The 19,798-nt window shown below is 40.6% G+C and overlaps 1 protein-coding gene across 1 annotated transcript; it reads left to right on the forward strand.

The window, feature by feature from the left end:
- The first annotated feature begins 10,633 nt into the window (after positions 1–10,633).
- Positions 10,634–12,223, forward strand: LOC130735996 (uncharacterized). Its single transcript, XM_057587858.1, has 2 exons — positions 10,634–11,301; positions 11,416–12,223. Exons 1-2 carry the CDS (start codon positions 10,634–10,636, stop codon positions 12,221–12,223), a joined length of 1,476 nt encoding a protein of 491 aa, XP_057443841.1.
- Positions 12,224–19,798: the final 7,575 nt, after the last annotated feature.

A 19,798-nucleotide genomic window follows, 5' to 3' on the forward strand; every position in this document is an offset into this window, starting at 1 on the left:
GCTTCTACAGAACCACCAACATATTCAATTCTGGGTTCAAAGGTCAAGTTCTCACCATGATGCAACAATATTTTTATACTATTATACACTAAGGAGATGGACAAAACAAAGGACAAGATTCAGATACAACATTTCAAAAAATATAAGATTCAGATACAAGATTCAGATACAACATTGATATAATTAAACTACACATTCAACATGACATAAAGATAAAGGGAAGAATAAAAAATCTGACCTTCGCACATGGGTAGAGGGCAAAGGAACAACATCTCGAAAAAGTTCAGGAATCTCTTGGACCACACCACTTGCTTCTTCCTTGTCACAGTCCACGTTCTTATCAATCACTTTCCTCGAAGTTGTCTTCTTCGCACCATTGTTCTTGTTCGCCGCTGGTTTCTTCATCGGGGTACCCTTCTTGGCACCATTATTCTTGTTCGCCGCTGGTTTCTTTGTCGGGGTCCCCTTCTTGGCACCATTGTTCTTGTTCGCTACTACAATCTTCGTCGGGGTCCTCTTCTTCGCACCATTGTTCTTGTTCGTCGCTGTTATCTTCGTCGGGGTCATCTTCTTCACAGCTGCTTTCTTTGTTGGGGTGGTTTTCTTCACCGCTACCTTCTTCGTTGGAGTCGTTTGCTTCGCCGCTACCTTCATCGTCGACGTCGTCTTCTTCACTGCTGCCTTCTTTGTTGGCGTGTTCTTCTTCGCTGTCATCGTGTTCGCCTTTCAATCTCCTTCGTTTTCATATCTTAGGGTTTGTGTTAGATGCAATGTTGGTCCCTTAAGTTATTAAATAAAAAATCGTAATTAGACCTGAATACCCTTTTAGGGTAACGTGAGATGCATGTGAGTGTCCAGGCATCAATCTCTCTCAAGAAAGTCACATGAGACATGCGTGAGGGAACCACATCAGCCTCTCACGTTAGTTTTCAGACGGAAATGTAACGACAGACCAGTTTTGCAATGACGTGTAAACGTTGAGGATGGTTTTTGCCAATTTCGTAGTTGGGGGACGATTTTCGCATAAGGGCAAAGTTGGGGAACCAAAAGTGCTATTAAGCTTAGAAAAAATTAATAACACTACCATGCCTTCAAAGTCATGCTCATTGTACCATCATGGACTTTGAACTAGATGGTCAGGTCCCTACTGGAAGGCCAGGCTGCCCTCCGAAGTTTGGACTGGACAGGTGAAGTTTGGGCTTACATGCTAGAAGACTAATGTAAAAGCCCACTCCATTACGAAGACATCCAACCGTTGATAAGGAAGCAACTCGACCGTTGATCACGCGCTTGGTCGAAGGTCATGACTGTCGCTGACCAACACAGTCTGGCACCAAGTTAGTCGACCAGGTGATGAAGGGCTTCCTTGACGGACGAGATTGATTCGCAAGTCAACCAGCACAGTAGTTATTACGCCCCATTAACGGACATGATTTGTCAATTGTAATGAATACATTCATTAGGGTTCAGAGGTCGACCTGCTATAAAAGGAAGACCTCCCTCTCCTATGTAAATCATCTTCTACACACTGAAATAATACTCCGTACATTTCTCTTAGTCTTTTATGTTTCCGACCCCTTTGGAAACCCTTGTCGGAACATTGGCGCCCACCGTGAGGCCTCGGTAAAACTTTTCCCGAGTCCTCAAGGTACATTGACCTTTTTCTCAACCTTGACTAGCATGGTGGAGACCAGATCTCACGTCAACGGCTCAAATGGTTCAACTTCTCAAACAGAGGAGACCATGAACGTTTTGATTGCACAGATGCAGCAGCAAAACCAGGCGATACAAGCCTAGATGGCTGGAATGGTAGAGCTCCGACAACAAAATCAGGACATGCATGGTTCTCCAGCCTTCCACCCAGACCTGTAGTCACGTTCAGTGACTTTTCCCAACGTTCTCTATCAAAATTCTCTGCCAAGCAAGGCGACTAGATCACCTCAGCCAGCCTTTTCAACATCCGTCAAAAGTCAGGTGAAACATTGAAAAATTACTTCTTCAGGTTCACTAATGTGTTCATGCAGGCTAGAAACAAAGATCCAACAATTTGTATCGAGGCATTTGAAAATGGTTTGTCAGCGGGTCCCTTCACCGAGGATCTGTCCATCCATCATGCGCAATCGTTGGATGAAATTCACAAGAGGGCAGCGTCGTTCATCATACAAGAAGAGAACAAGCACTTGAAAGCGGATTGGGATAAGGAGGAAAGAGCGCGTCATGAGACCAACCAACCCATACTGACAGATCCCTTCACCGATCGAGGGCACCTTCGACAAGGCAATCAGGGTCGAGACCAAACTAGTCTGAGCCGACATAACACCAACAACATGATGAGCAATGTCTGGACAAGACATAAGGACTCATAGTTCAATCCCTTGAAGGTTCCTCGCAGCCAAACCCGGAAGAAGGGGATCCAATCATGACTCTGTCAGCCATGCTCACCTGCGTAGTCAGGTCGTGCTATATCCCTCTCTTGGAACGCCAACAACCTGAAGTTCTACTACAACTAGTGCTCTAGGCTTTCAAACGCCCTAAGCTTTTGTTGTTTCAGTTTTTCTGTATTTGACGTTTGTTTCTTGCTGAATAAAAGTAGAGAGTACTCTTTTCTCTTCCGTAAGAGAAGAGTTCTTGATGAGGCCCAAAAGACGTAAATATGTGTGTGTTCTACTTTTCCAAAAGTACCACTTGGTTTCTCAACTAAGTGCATCGCTTCTCCGCCAACTCCATGTTCGGCGTCGACACCGCACCACTTGGTCACTAAACCAAGCGCGTCGCTTCTCCACGAACTCCATGTTCGGCATCGACACCGCACCACTTGGTTACTAAGCCAAGCGCGTCACTTCTCCGCTAACTCCATGTTCAGCGTCGACACCGCACCACTTGGTTACTAAACCAAGCGCGTCGCTTCTCCGCTAACTCGATGTTCAGCGTCGACACCGCACCACTTGGTTTCTCAACCAAGTGCGTCGCTTCTCTGCCAACTCCATGTTCGACGTCAACACCGCACCACTTGGTTACTAAACCAAGCACGTCGCTTCTTCTCTAACTTCATGTTCAGCGTCGACACCGCACCACTTGGTTTCTCAACCAAGCGCGTCACTTCTCCGCCAACTCCATGTTCAGCGTCGACACCGCACCACTTGGTTGCTCAACCAAGTGCGTCGCTTCTCCGCCAACTCCATGTTCGCCGTTGACATCGCACCCCTTGGTAACTCAACCAAGCGAGTTGCTTCTCCGCCAACTCCATGTTCGGCGTCGAGGTCAAAAATCACCTGGTTACTCAATTAAGCATGTCACGGATGCTGCTTTGAGTAACCAAGCCTACCGCGTCGTCGGTTCTCCTTAAGCGGAGATTTCAAACACTTGCTTAACTGAAAGCTCAAAATGAAAGAAGGAGAAAAGAAAGAGAAAAGTGTTTAGTTTGATGGAGAAGACAAATCTCGCGGAAAGCTGGAGAGAGAATGTAGCTGTAATCAGAAAAGGACGAAAACAGGAGAAAGAAGGCTGACCATAGAAGAAGGAGGTCGACCGGAGCCGACCGTGGAAGAAGGAAGTCGACCGTTGAAGTACATGAGCTAGGAGAGGGGAGGCTGACTATAGAAGGAGGATGTCGACCAGAGCTGACAGTGGAAGGAGGAAGTCGATCGTTGAAGCACATGAACTAGGAGAAAGAAGGTTGCAAGAGAGGGAAATTTGAAAATATGGTGGAAAAAGAAAAGGAGAAGGAAGGAAGAGATGAGGAGATCGACCGAAGCGGAAGAGGTGAAGGTCGACCGGTGTGGTAGGGGAGGAGGTCAACCGGTGCAACGCACGAACTTAGAGAGAGAACGCCAGCCGGGGAAGGAGGAGGTCGACCAGTGCGATAGGGAAGGGGGTTGACCGGTGAAGTACACGAACCAAGCGAGAGAATACTGACCATGAAGGGAGAAAACCATCCAAGGCCAACAAGACCATGCATGTTCCAAGAGGGAGAAGACTGACCGTGAAGAAGCTAACTAGCTGTCTAAGCCGACATTAAGGATGACCACGAAAAGTTAAACCACAAGAGGACGCAGTGGAAGAAGTTGCAAAACATTTAACAATGGCACACACAAGCTCTCTTAAGGCTTTGCGGTCTAAAGCATTTAACCACAAGCCTTGGGGGGTTGTGTACCATCATGGACTTTGAACTAGATGGTCAGGCTTCCCTCCGAAGTTTGAGCTAGACAGGTGAAGTTTGGGCTTACATGATAGAAGACTAATGTAAAAGCCCACTCCATTACGAAGACATCCAACCGTTGATAAAGAAGCAACCCGACCGCTGATCACGCGCTTGGTCAAAGGTCATGACTGTCGCTGACCAACACAGTCTGGCACCAAGTCAGCCGACCAGGTGATGAAGGGCTTCCTTGACAGACGAGATTGATTCGCAAGTCAACCAGCACAGTAGTTATTACACCCCATTTACGGAAATGATTGATCAATTGTAATTGTAACATCTCATTTTTCTCTCCACTATTATTATTATTATTATTATTATTATTATTGTTGTTGTTGTTGTTGTTGTTGTTGTTGTTGTTGTTGTTGTTGTTGTTGTTGTTGTTGTTGTGTGTGCTTGATTTAAAGGATTAGAAAGAAAATATGTTCATTAAGTAAACGATTAGGATTTAAATATATTAGTACATTAGTGCATTAACATAAGATTTACTAGAAATTAAATCAAAGAAAAATCAAATAAAATATAATAGTTTGACTAAATGAAGAAAATCCAAACTCCATTCACACACACACCTTGACTAATTCATAGATTTGACTAAATAAGCTTTAATTAGAAGTTTTAAGACTGGTTTAGTGCATGAAGCATGACACTTGGCTTCATGGTGAAGAGACAAGTTCAAGAGCACTTGTCTTTGTGCATGCTTCTTCTAGGCCTTTTGTCTTTCAATCCTTTCATCTTTTGGCCTATAAATTCGACTCTTCTTGCAGCCCTATCATCACACAAGCCCTCAGACCTGACCTGAGCCTCAGAGCACGTAAGAAAAGCTCTAAATCCTCTCTCAAAGTTCTTAACTTAACCATTCTTTCATCTTCTTTGTTCTTCACTGAAAACCACTTCAATTCTACCCAAAACCTATTCAAACACGTCCCTGGGTGCCTATTGGGTAAATCTGGAGCTTTTGGGAAGGTTCTGGGCATGAAAGCATCAAATTTGGGCTAAAATTCATCATCCCTGTAAGACCCACATTTTTAGATTAGGATAATTAATTAATTTCCGACTCACGCCTTGGTTACAGTGTAAGCGTGAGAGGAAACATAAACGAGTGTTCACTAATTTTAATGAATTAATGAAGAAAAAAGTTCAAGAAATGACTAAGAATAGTACTATAGTCACGGTAGGTTATAGCACGAGCCATATTCACTTCCGCCTTAGGGCGAAAGCGTTATTGAAGGGCTAATCCGCTCTTAAAGCATTGTAGAAACGAAATTCAAAAATCATTCAGAGGAATATAAGAATTTCTCTTATTCCTTTTCATGACAAGTGTTTCGACACGAAACCCTGGAATGTACGAACGTCCGATTCTAAATCTCGTAAGTTTGCCGAAACTGAATCCCTGATAGTTCAAGAACCTTAAAATAAACTGTCGATGAAGACTTGTTCTATTCGGAGCTTCAAATGAAGATTCCACACGCGTGTACCGATTTCTTTCGATGTTTCCAATCTTTCTTCCGAAGGAAGTTTCTCCATCCGACGTTAATTGCAAAAAGTAGTTTTGCGGCATATTTTAAAGCAGACTGCGTTCAAGCCATTTTCTCATTTAAAAGGAACCCAGAGCAAGTATCGACCTTTTATGGAATGATATTTAGCTTAATTGTATAATATGACAACGTCATATTTGTTCTAATTATCTAACAATTATTCTTTAGTTTAATTTCTACTCATTTCTTAGTTCATGAATCATTTTAATTTGTTCAAAGTGATCATAATTTATATTTTACTATTTCATAAAGTTCCTCATAATTTTTTGTATAGTTATATATCCATTATATATTTTTCTCTTAACTTTGTGAGCTAAATTCTTCAGTGTCTAAATCAATTTATACCAGTTTACAAATATCTTTCATAAATATCTAAACATCCTTATCCTCCCTCACTCACTCTGTCGACATCCCTCTCTCTCTCATTACACTTTTTCATTTTTCTTCCTTCTTCTGCAGACCCATTTCCTACTTCTTCTTCTAGGGTCTACCTAATATGCACCACTTTTTAGTGGTGTAACTTTGCACCACTATGTTAATTGTCCATTTTACCCCTGTTCAAAAAATTAATCCCATCAAAATCCACCCGGTAATACCAATACTTTTTTCTTTTTATAAAATAATTTTTTTAACAGGGGTAAAATTGACAATTGGTATAGTGGTGCAAGGTTGCACCACTAAAAAGTGGTGCATATTAGGTGGCACCCTTCTTCTATATATATTATGTACTCTTCTCCTTTTCTTTCTACTTCTTCTTCTGTTTATTTTCCGCCGTGCTTCTGGAAACGAGACGAATCGACCACTGTTCCCAGCTTGCCTCCGGCGACGATCGCCGCCGTACCCGCCGCCGTCTGCATCGTCTTCTAATCACTTTTTTATGCTTATTTCTTTGATTTTATACATAAAAAACACAGTGTTAACTAGTGGGCACATGATTTTCAAGATTAAACTTAAATGGCACCATGCATGTTCATTTTTTATCAAACTGGACTCCCTGGACAGCCTAGGACTGTTATAATTAATTATGTAATCATCTGTTATCCTAAAATTAATTTTTACAGGTCTGGAAACGAACTAGAAGTAGTAGAGAGCAATGATTTGAATTTCACCTTCTTTATCTCCATTAAAATGGCCTTGGACACGTCTGGACAACTCTGGACGCATTTAATTCCTTCTGTGATCATTTAGTTGATTTTTGGGTTAAGTAATGTGACCAGAACAATATAAAGTCACGAGACTTGGTGCATGAATGATTTTGAACTTAATATGGCTTTAAAATGATAGTTTAAGGGTACATGTGACCTAGATTATGTTTTCATTTGATTTCTAAAATCTGGACAGATTATAAATTAATTTAAAATTCACTCAGATGTTATTAACTTTTGTTAATCTTGATTAATTGAATAATTAGATGTTAATTCACCTAATTGAATTGATAATTTCTAAATGGTAAAATCATAATCTAAGTTAATATGAAGTTAATGGTAAAGTGAAGAATTAATCCAAGTGTGTTAGAGCTAATTAATTGAAGAACTTGTTAACTTTTGTTAATCTCGATTAATTGTCTAATTAATAATTTGCTTATGTGATTAAATGAATAATTTCTATCAATTCTTAATCCTGAAATGATAATTTAATATCAAACTGTTTGTGCAATGAAAAAGGACCAAGTGAAGAAATGGCCTAAGTATATGAGAAGTAGTTAGTTAAATGATTTATCGGCTAAAATCCTTACTCTTTCTCATGCAATAGAAGATTATGAGTCTAAGAAAAGTGATGAGGTTAGGTAATAAAGAGGAATGACAAGTAAATCACTTTATAGACTGAATGAGTTGTAAAAACTTATGCAGAGGAAGCTGAGGGAACTAAACGAGGCAAACAAATAGCAAGGACTCAAGGTAAGGGCGGGAGTGGTCCTCAACTCAGGATGGGGGAATAGTGCGAATAAATGGGTGTTGGACCCTCCTTAGGTCCTTGTTTGTTACTTGACTTTATGTGCTTATTGTGTTAATTCTTGATGCTTGTGGATCATGATGACTTGAGACGATATTGATGAGATATGTGCTATGTGAAGATGCATGTTTGTTGTGATAATATCTGTGATATTTGAGGCTTATATTGTTGATTGATATATGAGATCTATGATGCATGTTGATGATGATGCTTATGCGGAATGAGCTGTATGATTGTGTTGTTAACCTCATGCTGATAATTGTGGTTTGCTGATGATGCTCTTTTCTTTATGAGGTGTTGATGAGGAATACTCGGTATGGTAATGGCAGAGGATCCCCATTTGAAGAAAAGAAGTTGTTTTAAATATACTATGAAAAAGTTTATGAAAAGCTTTCTTAAAAATGATTTTTTTTCAGCTTAAGTTTGGAAAATGATTACAAAATGTAATTTGTTTTCAAAAATGTTTTCACGACTCTTAAAAAGAACGATTTATGAAACGATTTGGAAGACGAACACTTTAAATGGGGTATCCTGTTGATGGTTGGAGACTCAGGTGGAGTCTCGGAGACTCAGGTGGAGTCTCGGAGACTCAGGTGGAGTCTCGGATGTTGTTGTTGGGATGGAGTCCTAGATATTACCAAGGGTGTGGTGTTCCTCTTGAATGGATGTGAGAATGCATCATTTGCATTGGCCTCAATCAGGTGGATAATGTGTTGGTCGGAAAGACAGTAGACCCCAACTGGACTGTCTTGGCCAGGCAGTTCCATTGGGTGAAGCTGAGAGATCTAGGGGTCCTAGGCGATAGGTATGTGGTTTTTGGGTCTGGCTAGGTGGGATTCTCCAAAAGCTGTTTGAGGTTTATCCCATCGCGATCCTAGTCATTCTGCAGGCCCCCTGATGATCATCGTGGTCGGTCAACAGGGGTTCGATGAGCCGTTCCGAACTCTATTCCCGACGACTTTCCGAGGTGACGGGATGAGTTGTTCCCCGTATGGGCCCACATGCATAGTAGTTGTGCATTGCATACGATGATTTTGTGGTGTGAAGCTCATTTATATTTTGCTATTCCCTAATATGATTGTGTTGAATTGCTTCTCACCCCTCTCGTTGTATGTATTTATTTTTCTTCTCTTTGCCTTTAGTGGCTGACCAGGAAGACGTTAAGAAAGAATGATGAGGATCGCATGCACGAAGATGGACGAGCTGAATAGCTATTAGCAGGATCAGCTTGTGTGTGTGTTGTGCATACATGTGTGAAGTCTAGTATGTAGCTGGCTGTTAATAGCTTGTAACTAAATAAGGCACTTTGGTTCCTTGATCAGCTCGTCAAAACTGACTTGTGGGACCGGGTTTATTATCTTTCCCGTGTAAGATGTTTAAGACTATGTTATGGTTGTGTGTAACATGACTCTATGTGAACTAATATGTGTGTGCATGTTTATCTGTTGATCTTTGTCTTTGCTCTATTTATTAATATGCATTGTTGAGGGAAGAGAATGAGTCGGGTCGCCACAATTGGTTGGTATCAGAGTTGATCTTTCTAGGCATGAGTTATGGCCTAACTTGCTTCCTAGTGTAAGCAAGGGGATGTGTTCGTAGGAGGATTTTTACTAATCCTTGTTTGATTGTAGGTAAAATCGAGAACTCTAACTCTTAGTCGGGCGCAGGTAAAAGATGGCTGGTAGAAGTTGTAAGATCAAGTTTTGATCGAGTAGTACAACTCTATGTTTTGATGATTACAAGTTAACCTTTTGATATGAACAATTGTGGTACTCTAACGTGTTTTTCTGAGTGTGCTATTTACAGGCTCTGACCTCAACTCAATCTCACACAAATCAGAAGCACTGTGTATAAAGAGTAACCCAAGCAACGCTTTCGCATTCACCATGTTCAGTATGAACAGTGGAAAAGCTTCAGAAGTTCTGAAGCTATACAAACTCTGATGTGGACTCAGTCGCTAGAAGCTCTGAAGATCCAGAAGTTCTGATAACCAAGAAACACTGAAGGTTCAGATGTTCTGATGGTGTAGAAGACTCTGAAGATCCAGAAGCTGAATAGTGGAAACTCTGAAGTCCAGAAGCAAGAAACTCTGAAGGCCATGTTCTTCCCTCTGAGTTCAGAATCAGAAGATACAATGGTCAGAGGATCTGTGCTTTCCCTCTGACTCTGATCAACCGGCTTCACAAGTTCCAATATGAAGTATTCCCCTGATCAGAAGTCTCCTAGGTTAAAAGGTCAAGTCGCTATCCAAGTACAAAAGCAAGTGTACCTTCCTGACGACCTACCTAACGTTCTCAGCCACAGCATAAGCTGGATTTTCCAGAACTGCCCTCCAACGGTAGCATTTCCCATGCAACGCTCAACCCTAATCCTTGGAGTATATATAGAGGCTGAAGATTGAAAGAAGCGGTGTAGAAGTAACACATACGCGCAAGACATATTCAAAATATTCTAAGCTTTCTTTCATCTGAAATTCATTGAGTTTACTATTAGCTTTTTAGAAGCAAATCTCTTGTAAACATTTCTTTGATAAACAGTTTGTTTAGTTCCTTTAGGAGATCAAGGTTGATCGGATCCTAGAGAAGACTAAGAGAGTGAATCTTAGTGTGAGCTAAGTCAGTGTAATTGTTAGTCACTTGTAGGTTTCAAGTGCAGTTGTAACTCTTACCTGATTAGTGGATTGCCTTCATTCTAAGAAGGAAGAAATCACCTTAACGGGTGGACTGGAGTAGCTTGAGTGATTTATCAAGTGAACCAGGATAAAATCCTTGTGTGCTTCTCTATCTCTTATCTTTAGCACTTAAGTTCTCGAAAGATTTGTCAAAATCTTTAAGGTGGAAGTTTTGTACTGAAAACGTTATTCAAACCCCCCCTTTCTACCGTTTTTCATACCTTCAGAAGTAATCTTATTGTTGCTGCTGCCCTAGCCGATCTAGCTGAGATCATGAGGGTTCTGGCCGAGGTATCTCAGGAGCAATTAAGGGCTTTGCAAGGGAACGATATTCCTCCAGGAGAGTATCACGGATTAGACAAGTTCTTGAAAAGGGATCCTCCCACGTTTCAAGGAGAGTATGATCCTGAGGGAGCGTATCTCTGGATCATGAAGATTGAGAAGATCCTTAACTCGATCACTTGCACTGAAAACCAGAAGGTAATGTATGCCAGTTACTTGCTAACTGAAGAAGCTGAAAATTGGTGGACTCATGCCAAGGAGAGACTACTTCAGACAAACCAAGCAATCCACTGGGCAGTATTCAAAGGAGCATTGATGGAAAAGTATTTTCCAGAGGATGTAAAGGGGAGGAAGGAGGTCGAATTCCTTGAGTTGAAACAAGGAACCATGTCTGTTGGCCAGTATGCAACCAAGTTTGAGGAGTTGGTTCAATTCCATGCGTCTTACCGCGATGCTGCAAATGAGAACTCTAAATGCATCAAATTTGAGAATGGATTAAGGCCTGATATAAAAGCTGCTATTGGATACCAACAGATACGAAACTTCTACGCGCTTGTGGATAAGTGCAGAATTTATGAAAGCGACGACAAAGCGAAGAAGGAGTATCTCAGGAGTCTTGGCACACAGAAGAATTTCAAAGGAGGGATAGACAAAAAGAAGTCATATCATAAGCCTCCAAGATTTCAAGGGTCGTCATCAGGAGGGAGGAACAAGGCTTAGGAGAATCATAAAGGGAATGCCCCAGGTCTGAGATGTTATAATTGTGGGGGTAGTCACCTTCGAAGGGATTGTCCGTCGTCTCAAGTGGTGTGCTTCAAATGCAACCAACCAGGTCATATCAGCATTGAATGCTCAGGTAGAAGGGGAGATCATTCCAATGGACGAGGAGGTACTGGGAATCGGGGAAACAACAACAACAACAACAACAACAATGGAAGAGATCGTGCTGGAACACAACCTACTAGAGGACGAGTCTTCACTCTGAATGGCATTGATGTGGAGGAAGCTGAAGATCTGATTCAAGGTACATGTTTTATGAATGGCATCCCTTTGATTGTTTTGTATGATTCTGGCGCCACTCATTCCTTTATTGCTATTGATCTTGTGAGACGATTGCGTTTGTCCACGCAATCCTTATCTCGTGAATTCACGGTAGTTACCCCTACTGGGATTACCGTGAATACTTCCGTCGTTTGTGTGGATTGTCCGCTTTTGATCCAGGACAAGACTTTTGTAGTTAATTTAGTTTGTTTGCCGCTGTCCCATATTGATATTATTCTGGGAATGGATTGGCTTTTTGCTAATCATGTCCTTCTGGATTGCCATCATAAATTCGTAGTCTTCGGATCAGATCAAGTTCAAAATGACACGAGACTTTTTCCTGCTAACCAGGTGAAGGCTTCGATGAAACGAGGAGAACAAGTCTACATGTTGCTTTGTTCTTTGGAAGGAGAAGGTGGGAATAAGCTACAAAGCATACCCGTAGTTGAAGATTTTCCCGAAGTATTTCCCGAAGATATTCCTGGACTACCTCCAGAAAGAGAAGTAGAATTTACCATCGATCTCGTTCCTGGAACGTGACCAATATCGATAGCACCTTATAGAATGTCCCCTCTTGAGCTGGCTGAACTAAAGAAGCAAATATAGGAGTTGTCGGAGAAAAACATTATCCGTCCAAGTGTATCACCGTGGGGAGCGCCTGTCCTACTGGTGAAAAAGAAGGATGGTAGTATGAGAATGTGTGTCGACTACCGTCAGTTGAACAAGGTGACGGTTAAAAATAAGTATCCACTACCGAGAATCGACGATCTCATGGATCAATTAATAGGAGCAGCATTATTCTCCAAGATTGACTTAAGGTCCGGCTATCATCAAATACGTGTTAAGTCTGAAGATATCCCAAAGACTGCTTTCCGGACGCGTTATGGGCACTATGAATATCTTGTGATGCCCTTTGGTGTGACTAACACCCCTGCTGTGTTCATGGATTACATGAACCGAATCTTCCAACCATTCTTGGACAAGTTTGTCATTGTCTTCATAGACGGCATCCTTGTGTACTCTAAGACGAAGGAGGAACATGAGGACCATCTCAAGGCTGTCTTGCAAGTGTTGAAGAAAAAACAGTTGTATGCAAAACTGTCCAAGTGCGAGTTCTGGTTGGATAGAGTGAATTTCCTCGGACATGTGATCACTGCGGAAGGAATTTCTGTCGATCCTTCCAAAGTAGAAGTTGTGCTAAGATGGGAAAGGCCAAAGACCGTGACAGAGATACGGAGTTTCCTCGGTCTAGCTGGCTATTACCAGAGATTCATCGAAGGATTCTCTAGATTGGCTTTGCCCTTAACAAGACTAACTCGGAAAGGTCAACCTTTTGTGTGGACTACCAAGTGTGAACAAGGCTTTCAACAATTGAAGACTAGGCTCACGTCTACTCCAGTCTTAACTATCCCTGAACCTAACCGGGACTTTGAAGTGTATTGTGACGCTTCGAAGCAGGGACTTGGTTGTGTTCTGATGCAGCAGAAGAACGTAGTGGCTTATGCTTCCCGTCAACTTCGACCACATGAGGAGAATTAACCAACTCATGATCTAGAGTTAGTCGCAATTGTGTTTGCTCTTAAACTGTGGAGGAATTACTTGTATGGAGCGAAGTTTATAGTATACAATGATCACAAGAGCTTAAAATTCCTATTTAACCAGAAAGAGTTGAATATGAGACAAAGACGTTGCATATATTTCCTGCAAGATTATGACTTTGGGTTACAGTATTACCCGGGGAAGGCAAATGTAGTAGCTGATGCCTTGAGTCGTAAATCTCTTCACGCTTCAGCTATGATGGTGAAGGAATTGGAACTAATTGAGAAATTTAGAGATTTAAGTCTAGCAATGGAATCCAGTCCAGTAAGCTTGAAGCTGGGAATGCTGAAGATATCCAATGATTTTATGGTGAAGATCAGGAAAGCTCAACAGGAGGACGAGTACCTTCAAAAGAGAAAAGGGACGGTCGGAAAAGAGAAGGAGATTAAAGATGATGCACCTGGGATCCTACGTCTCAACAACAGAATTTGTGTACCTAATGACCAAGAACTCAGAAAAGTGATCATGAGTGAAGCGCATAAGAGTAGCCTGAGTATCCATCCGGGAACCAACAAGATGTATGCAGGCCTAAAGAAGATGTTTTGGTGGCCTTGTATGAAGAAAGATGTGGCTAAGTATGTAGCCTCTTGTCTCATGTTCCAAAAAGAAAAGATAGAGCATCAAAAACCTTCGGGAATGTTACAACCATTGGAGATTCCTGAATGGAAGTGGGATTCCATAGCAATGGACTTTGTGTCTGGATTACCAAGAACGCCTTCGGGACATGATACCATATGGGTAATTGTGGATCGACTAACAAAGTCGGCTCACTTCCTACCTATTAGTCTCAAAAGTCCTCTGGAGAAGTTAACTCAATTATATGTGAAGGAGATAGTAAGGTTGCACGGTATTCCGAAAGGTATTGTATCCGATAGAGATCCAAGGTTTCTATCGAGATTTTGGGGAAGCTTACATCAGGCTCTAGGGACTCAACTCCGACTTAGCTCGGCTTATCATCCTCAAACCGATGGTCAATCAGAAAGAACTATCCAAACTCTTGAAGATTTGCTCCGAGCTTGTGTGTTAGAGAACAAGGGAAACTGGGATCAATTTCTTCCCTTGATAGAATTTACTTATAACAATAGTTTTCACTCAAGCATCGGGATGGCACCATATGAGGCTCTATATGGAAGAAGATGCAGAACACCCCTGTGTTGGTTTGATGATGGAGACAGACTAGTGTTGGGGCCAGAAGTGGTGCAGAGAATGGCAGATCTGGTCAAAGACATCCGGGAGAAGGTGAGGATATCCCGAGATCGTCAGAAGAGCTATTATGACAAGAGGAGGAAGCCTTTGGAATTTGAAGAAGGCGACCACGTGTTTCTAAAGGTAAACCCTATGACAGGAGTGGGAAGGGTGCTGAAGTCGAAGAAGGTCACTCCAAAGTTCATTGGCCCATATCAGATATTGAAGAAAGTGGGAACTGTAGCATATCAAGTAGCTTTACCCCCAATTCTCTCAAATCTTCACAATGTATTTCATATCTCAGCTCCGAAAGTACATCCCTGATCCTTCTCATGTACTTGAGCCTGAGGAAATACAAATTGAAGGACAACTTGACCTCTAGCGTTCCTCCTGTGAAGATTGTGGACCGACGAATAAAGCAACTAAGAGGAAAGGAGATTCCTTTAGTAAAAGTTGCTAGGAACTCTGGCATAGATGAGGAAGCCACGTGGGAATTAGAGGATCAGATGCGGATATCTCATCCTTATCTCTTTAACTAGGAACGAAATTTCAAGGACGAAATTTTTCTTTAAGTGGGGGAGAAATGTAACATCTCATTTTTCTCTCCACTAATATTATTATTATTATCATCATCATCATCATCATTATTATTATTATTATTATTATTATTATTATTATTATTATTATTATTATTATTATTGTGTGTGCTTGATTTAAAGGATTAGAAAGAAAATATGTTCATTAAGTAAACGATTAGGATTTAAATATATTAATACATTAGCGTATTAACATAAGATTTACTAGAAATTAAATCAAAGAAAAATCAAATAAAATATAATAGTTTGACTAAATGAAGAAAATCAAAACCCCATTCAGACACACACCTTGACTATTTCATAGATTTGACTAAATAAGCTTTAATTAGAAGTTTTAAGACTTGTTTAGTGCATGAAGCATGACACTTGACTTCATGGTGAAGAGACAAGTTCAAGAACACTTGTCTTTGTGCATGCTTCTTCTAGGCCATTTTTCTTTCAATCCTTTCATCTTTTGGCCTATAAATTCGACTCTTCTTACAGCCCTATCATCACACAAGCCCTCAGACCTGACCTGAGCCTCAGAGCACGTAAGAAAAGCTCTAAATCCTCTCTCAAAGTTCTTAACTTAACCATTCTTTCATCTTCTTAGTTCTTCACTGAAAACCACTTCAATTCTTCCCAAAACCTATTCAAACACGTCCCTGGGTGCCTAATGGGTAAATATGGAGCTTTTGGGAAGGTCCTGGGCACGAAATCATCAAATCTGGGCAAAAATGCATCATCCCGTCAGCCTATGAATTTTCCGGCGAACCCGCCGGAAAATCAATCACTTTGAACATGTTTTTCTCCTTACTCCGACCTCCAAACTTGACAATTCGACTACCGCCGTGCTTCTGGAAACGAGACGAATCGACCACTGTTCCCAGCTTGCCTCCGGCGACGATCGCCGCCGTACCCGCCGCCGTCTGCATCGTCTTCTAATCACTTTTTTATGCTTATTTCTTTGATTTTATACATGAAAAACACAGTTTTAACTAGTGGGCACATGATTTTCAAGATTAAACTTAAATGGCACCATGCATGTTCATTTTTTATCAAACTGGACTCCCTGGACAGCCTAGGACTGTTATAATTAATTATGTAATCATCTGTTATCCTAAAATTAATTTTTACAGGTCTGGAAACGAACTAGAAGTAGTAGAGAGCAATGATTTGAATTTCACCTTCTTTATCTCCATTAAAATGGCCTTGGACACGTCTGGACAACTCTGGACGCATTTAATTCCTTCTGTGATCATTTAGTTGATTTTTGGGTTAAGTAATGTGACCAGAACAATATAAAGTCACGAGACTTGGTGCATGAATGATTTTGAACTTAATATGGCTTTAAAATGATAGTTTAAGGGTACATGTGACCTAGATTATGTTTTCATTTGATTTCTAAAATCTGGACAGATTATAAATTAATTTAAAATTCACTCAGATGTTATTAACTTTTGTTAATCTTGATTAATTGAATAATTAGATGTTAATTCACCTAATTGAATTGATAATTTCTAAATGGTAAAATCATAATCTAAGTTAATATGAAGTTAATGGTAAAGTGAAGAATTAATCCAAGTGTGTTAGAGCTAATTAATTGAAGAACTTGTTAACTTTTGTTAATCTCGATTAATTGTCTAATTAATAATTTGCTTATGTGATTAAATGAATAATTTCTATCAATTCTTAATCCTGAAATGATAATTTAATATCAAACTGTTTGTGCAATGAAAAAGGACCAAGTGAAGAAATGGCCTAAGTATATGAGAAGTAGTTAGTTAAATGATTTATCGGCTAAAATCCTTACTCTTTCTCATGCAATAGAAGATTATGAGTCTAAGAAAAGTGATGAGGTTAGGTAATAAAGAGGAATGACAAGTAAATCACTTTATAGACTAAATGAGTTGTAAAAACTTATGCAGAGGAAGCTGAGGGAACTAAACGAGGCAAACAAATAGCAAGGACTCAAGGTAAGGGGGGGAGTGGTCCTCAACTCAGGATGGGGGAATAGTGCGAATAAATGGGTGTTGGACCCTCCTTAGGTCCTTGTTTGTTACTTGACTTTATGTGCTTATTGTGTTAATTCTTGATGCTTGTGGATCATGATGACTTGAGACGATATTGATGAGATATGTGCTATGTGAAGATGCATGTTTGTTGTGATAATATCTGTGATATTTGAGGCTTATATTGTTGATTGATATATGAGATCTATGATGCATGTTGATGATGATGCTTATGCGGAATGAGCTGTATGATTGTGTTGTTCACCTCATGCTGATAATTGTGGTTTGCTGATGATGCTCTTTTCTTGATGAGGTGTTGATGAGGTATACCCGGTATGGTAATGACAGAGGATCCCCATTTGAAGAAAAGAAGTTGTTTTAAATATACTTTGAAAAAGTTTATGAAAAGCTTTCTTAAAAATGATTTTTTTTTCAGCTTAAGTTTGGAAAATGATTACAAAATGTAATTTGTTTTCAAAAATGTTTTCACGACTCTTAAAAAGAACATTTTATGAAATGATTTGGAAGACGAACACTTTAAATGGGGTATCCTGTTGATGGTTGGAGACTCAGGTGGAGTCTCGGAGACTCAGGTGGAGTCTCAGATGTTGTTGTTGGGATGGAGTCCCAGATATTACCAAGGGTGTGGTGTTCCTCTTGAATGGATGTGAGAATGCATCATTTGCATTGGCCTCAATCCGGTGGATGAGGTGTTGGTCGGAAAGACAGTAGACCCCAACTGGACTGTCTTGGCCAGGCAGTTCCATTGGGTGAAGCTGAGAGATCTAAGGGTACCAGGCGATAGGTATGTGGTTTTTGGGTCTTGCTAGGTGGGATTCTCCAAAAGCTGTTTGAGGTTTATCCCATCGCGATCCTAGTCATTCTGCAGGCCCCCTGATGATCATCGTGGTCGGTCAACAGGGGTTCGATGAGCCGTTCCGAACTCTATTCCCGACGACTTTCCGAGGTGACGGGATGAGTTGTTCCCCGTATGGGCCCACATGCATAGTAGTTGTGCATTGCATACGATGATTTTGTGGTGTGAAGCTCATTTATATTTTGCTATTCCCTAATATGATTGTGTTGAATTGCTTCTCACCCCTCTCGTTGTATGTATTTCTTTTTCTTCTCTTTGCCTTTAGTGGCTGACTAGGAAGACGTGAAGAAAGAATGATGAGGATCGCATGCTCAAAGATGGACGAGCTGAATAGCTATTAGCAGGAGCAGCTTGTGTGTGTGTTGTGCATACATGTGTGAAGTCTAGTATGTAGCTGGCCGTTAATAGCCTGTAACTAAAGAAGGACTTTGGTTCCTTGATCAGCTCGTCAATACTGACTTGTGGGACTGGGTTTATTCTCTTTCCTGTGTAAGATGTTTAAGACTATGTTATGGTTGTGTGTAACATGACTCTATGTGAACTAATATGTCTGTGCATGTTTTTCTGTTGATCTTTGTCTTTGCTCTATTTATTAATATGCATGCTTTAGGGAAGGGAATGAGTCGGGTCGCCACAGTAATGAATACATTCATTAGGGTTCAGAGGTCAACCTGCTATAAAAGGAAGACATCCCCCTCCTATGTAAATCATCTTCTACACACGGAAATAATACTCTGTACATTTCTCTTAGTGTTTTATGTTTCCGACCCCTTATGAAACCCTTGTCGGAACACTCGTGCTCTTAGAAAAAAAAATATTTTATGTTTATCCTACTTCTATTTCTAATCATCTTCTATTTCTTATCTTATCGAATCTTCTTTTACTCTAGGTTGTTATTTTATTTTCGTAAAAAAATAAATACTATGTTATTTCTAGTTAGGATCAAGTCTGTCTTTGTTTAACTACAAGGTGTGGCACAAGTGGTGAATGTACATTTCCTTAAGGGATTTCACCTAAACTTCTGGCCTGGGTTCGATCTCTCTGAGGTAAAAAATAATACCTTTGTGGCCAGGGACATCACTACCATATCCCGAACCAGATGAGTTACGTGGGGACTGGTGGCCAAAGGAAAAAAAAGTCTGCCATTGTTTTGTTATTTTGGTATCAAGTCTGATTTTGTTATTTTATTTTATTAAAAAATCTATCTTGTTGGTGCAGATGTCTAATAACTTTTCCCTCTAGCTTTGTTTTCACAACAACCTAGGATGTGTTCGACAGAGGCGATTACCCTCAATATGACTTTCTTATGGACATGGGGAGTGATGAATCTCTCAAGGGAGAGTCACGTAGCTTGGGCAAGCTGTTAACTACGATATCTTCATTTGACAGGCGACCTTTTCGAGCGTGGCTGCTCCGATATCACTTATGTATATTAGCCGCCCTTTTCGGTGAGTTGTATGTTTATTACACAATGTTGACAACTTATATGTTTTCTAAATTTAGACAACCCCACCCTCTTTAGGGTGAGTTATTTATGTTTGGGACATTTAGAGAATCAAGATGCAAATCCATATACACCCTTATAAAAGGAGATCGAGATGACCTCTTAGATTTAGGTTCAATCTATTACATAACATATAGGTCATTTTGGGATCTTACCTTTTAGATATGGTATGCTCTCTTGTTCTTCTCGGGCAAGAACATTGGCGTCGAGTGTTGCGATCGACCAACCTCCACGATTAGAACCGATAATGTGTAAAAAAATCCGTGGCGTTTCTACTTTCTTCCGAGGATGATATTATTCACGAAAGGGGTTAGATCAGTAAGAACACGTCTCTATCTCTCACCCTGTTAGATTTTCTTACCT

This window comes from Lotus japonicus, chromosome 2 (genome assembly GCF_012489685.1).
Source record: "Lotus japonicus ecotype B-129 chromosome 2, LjGifu_v1.2".
NCBI classification, from domain to species: domain Eukaryota; kingdom Viridiplantae; phylum Streptophyta; class Magnoliopsida; order Fabales; family Fabaceae; genus Lotus; species Lotus japonicus.

Bases quoted from the DNA above. Each gene is read 5' to 3' on its own strand.
- LOC130735996 (XM_057587858.1), top strand. From the start codon at position 10,634: ATGAGGGTTCTGGCCGAGGTATCTCAGGAGCAATTAAGGGCTTTGCAA. The intron at 11,302-11,415 runs GTCATATCATAA...TTGTGGGGGTAG, and splicing joins GGAGGGATAGACAAAAAGAA to TCACCTTCGAAGGGATTGTC.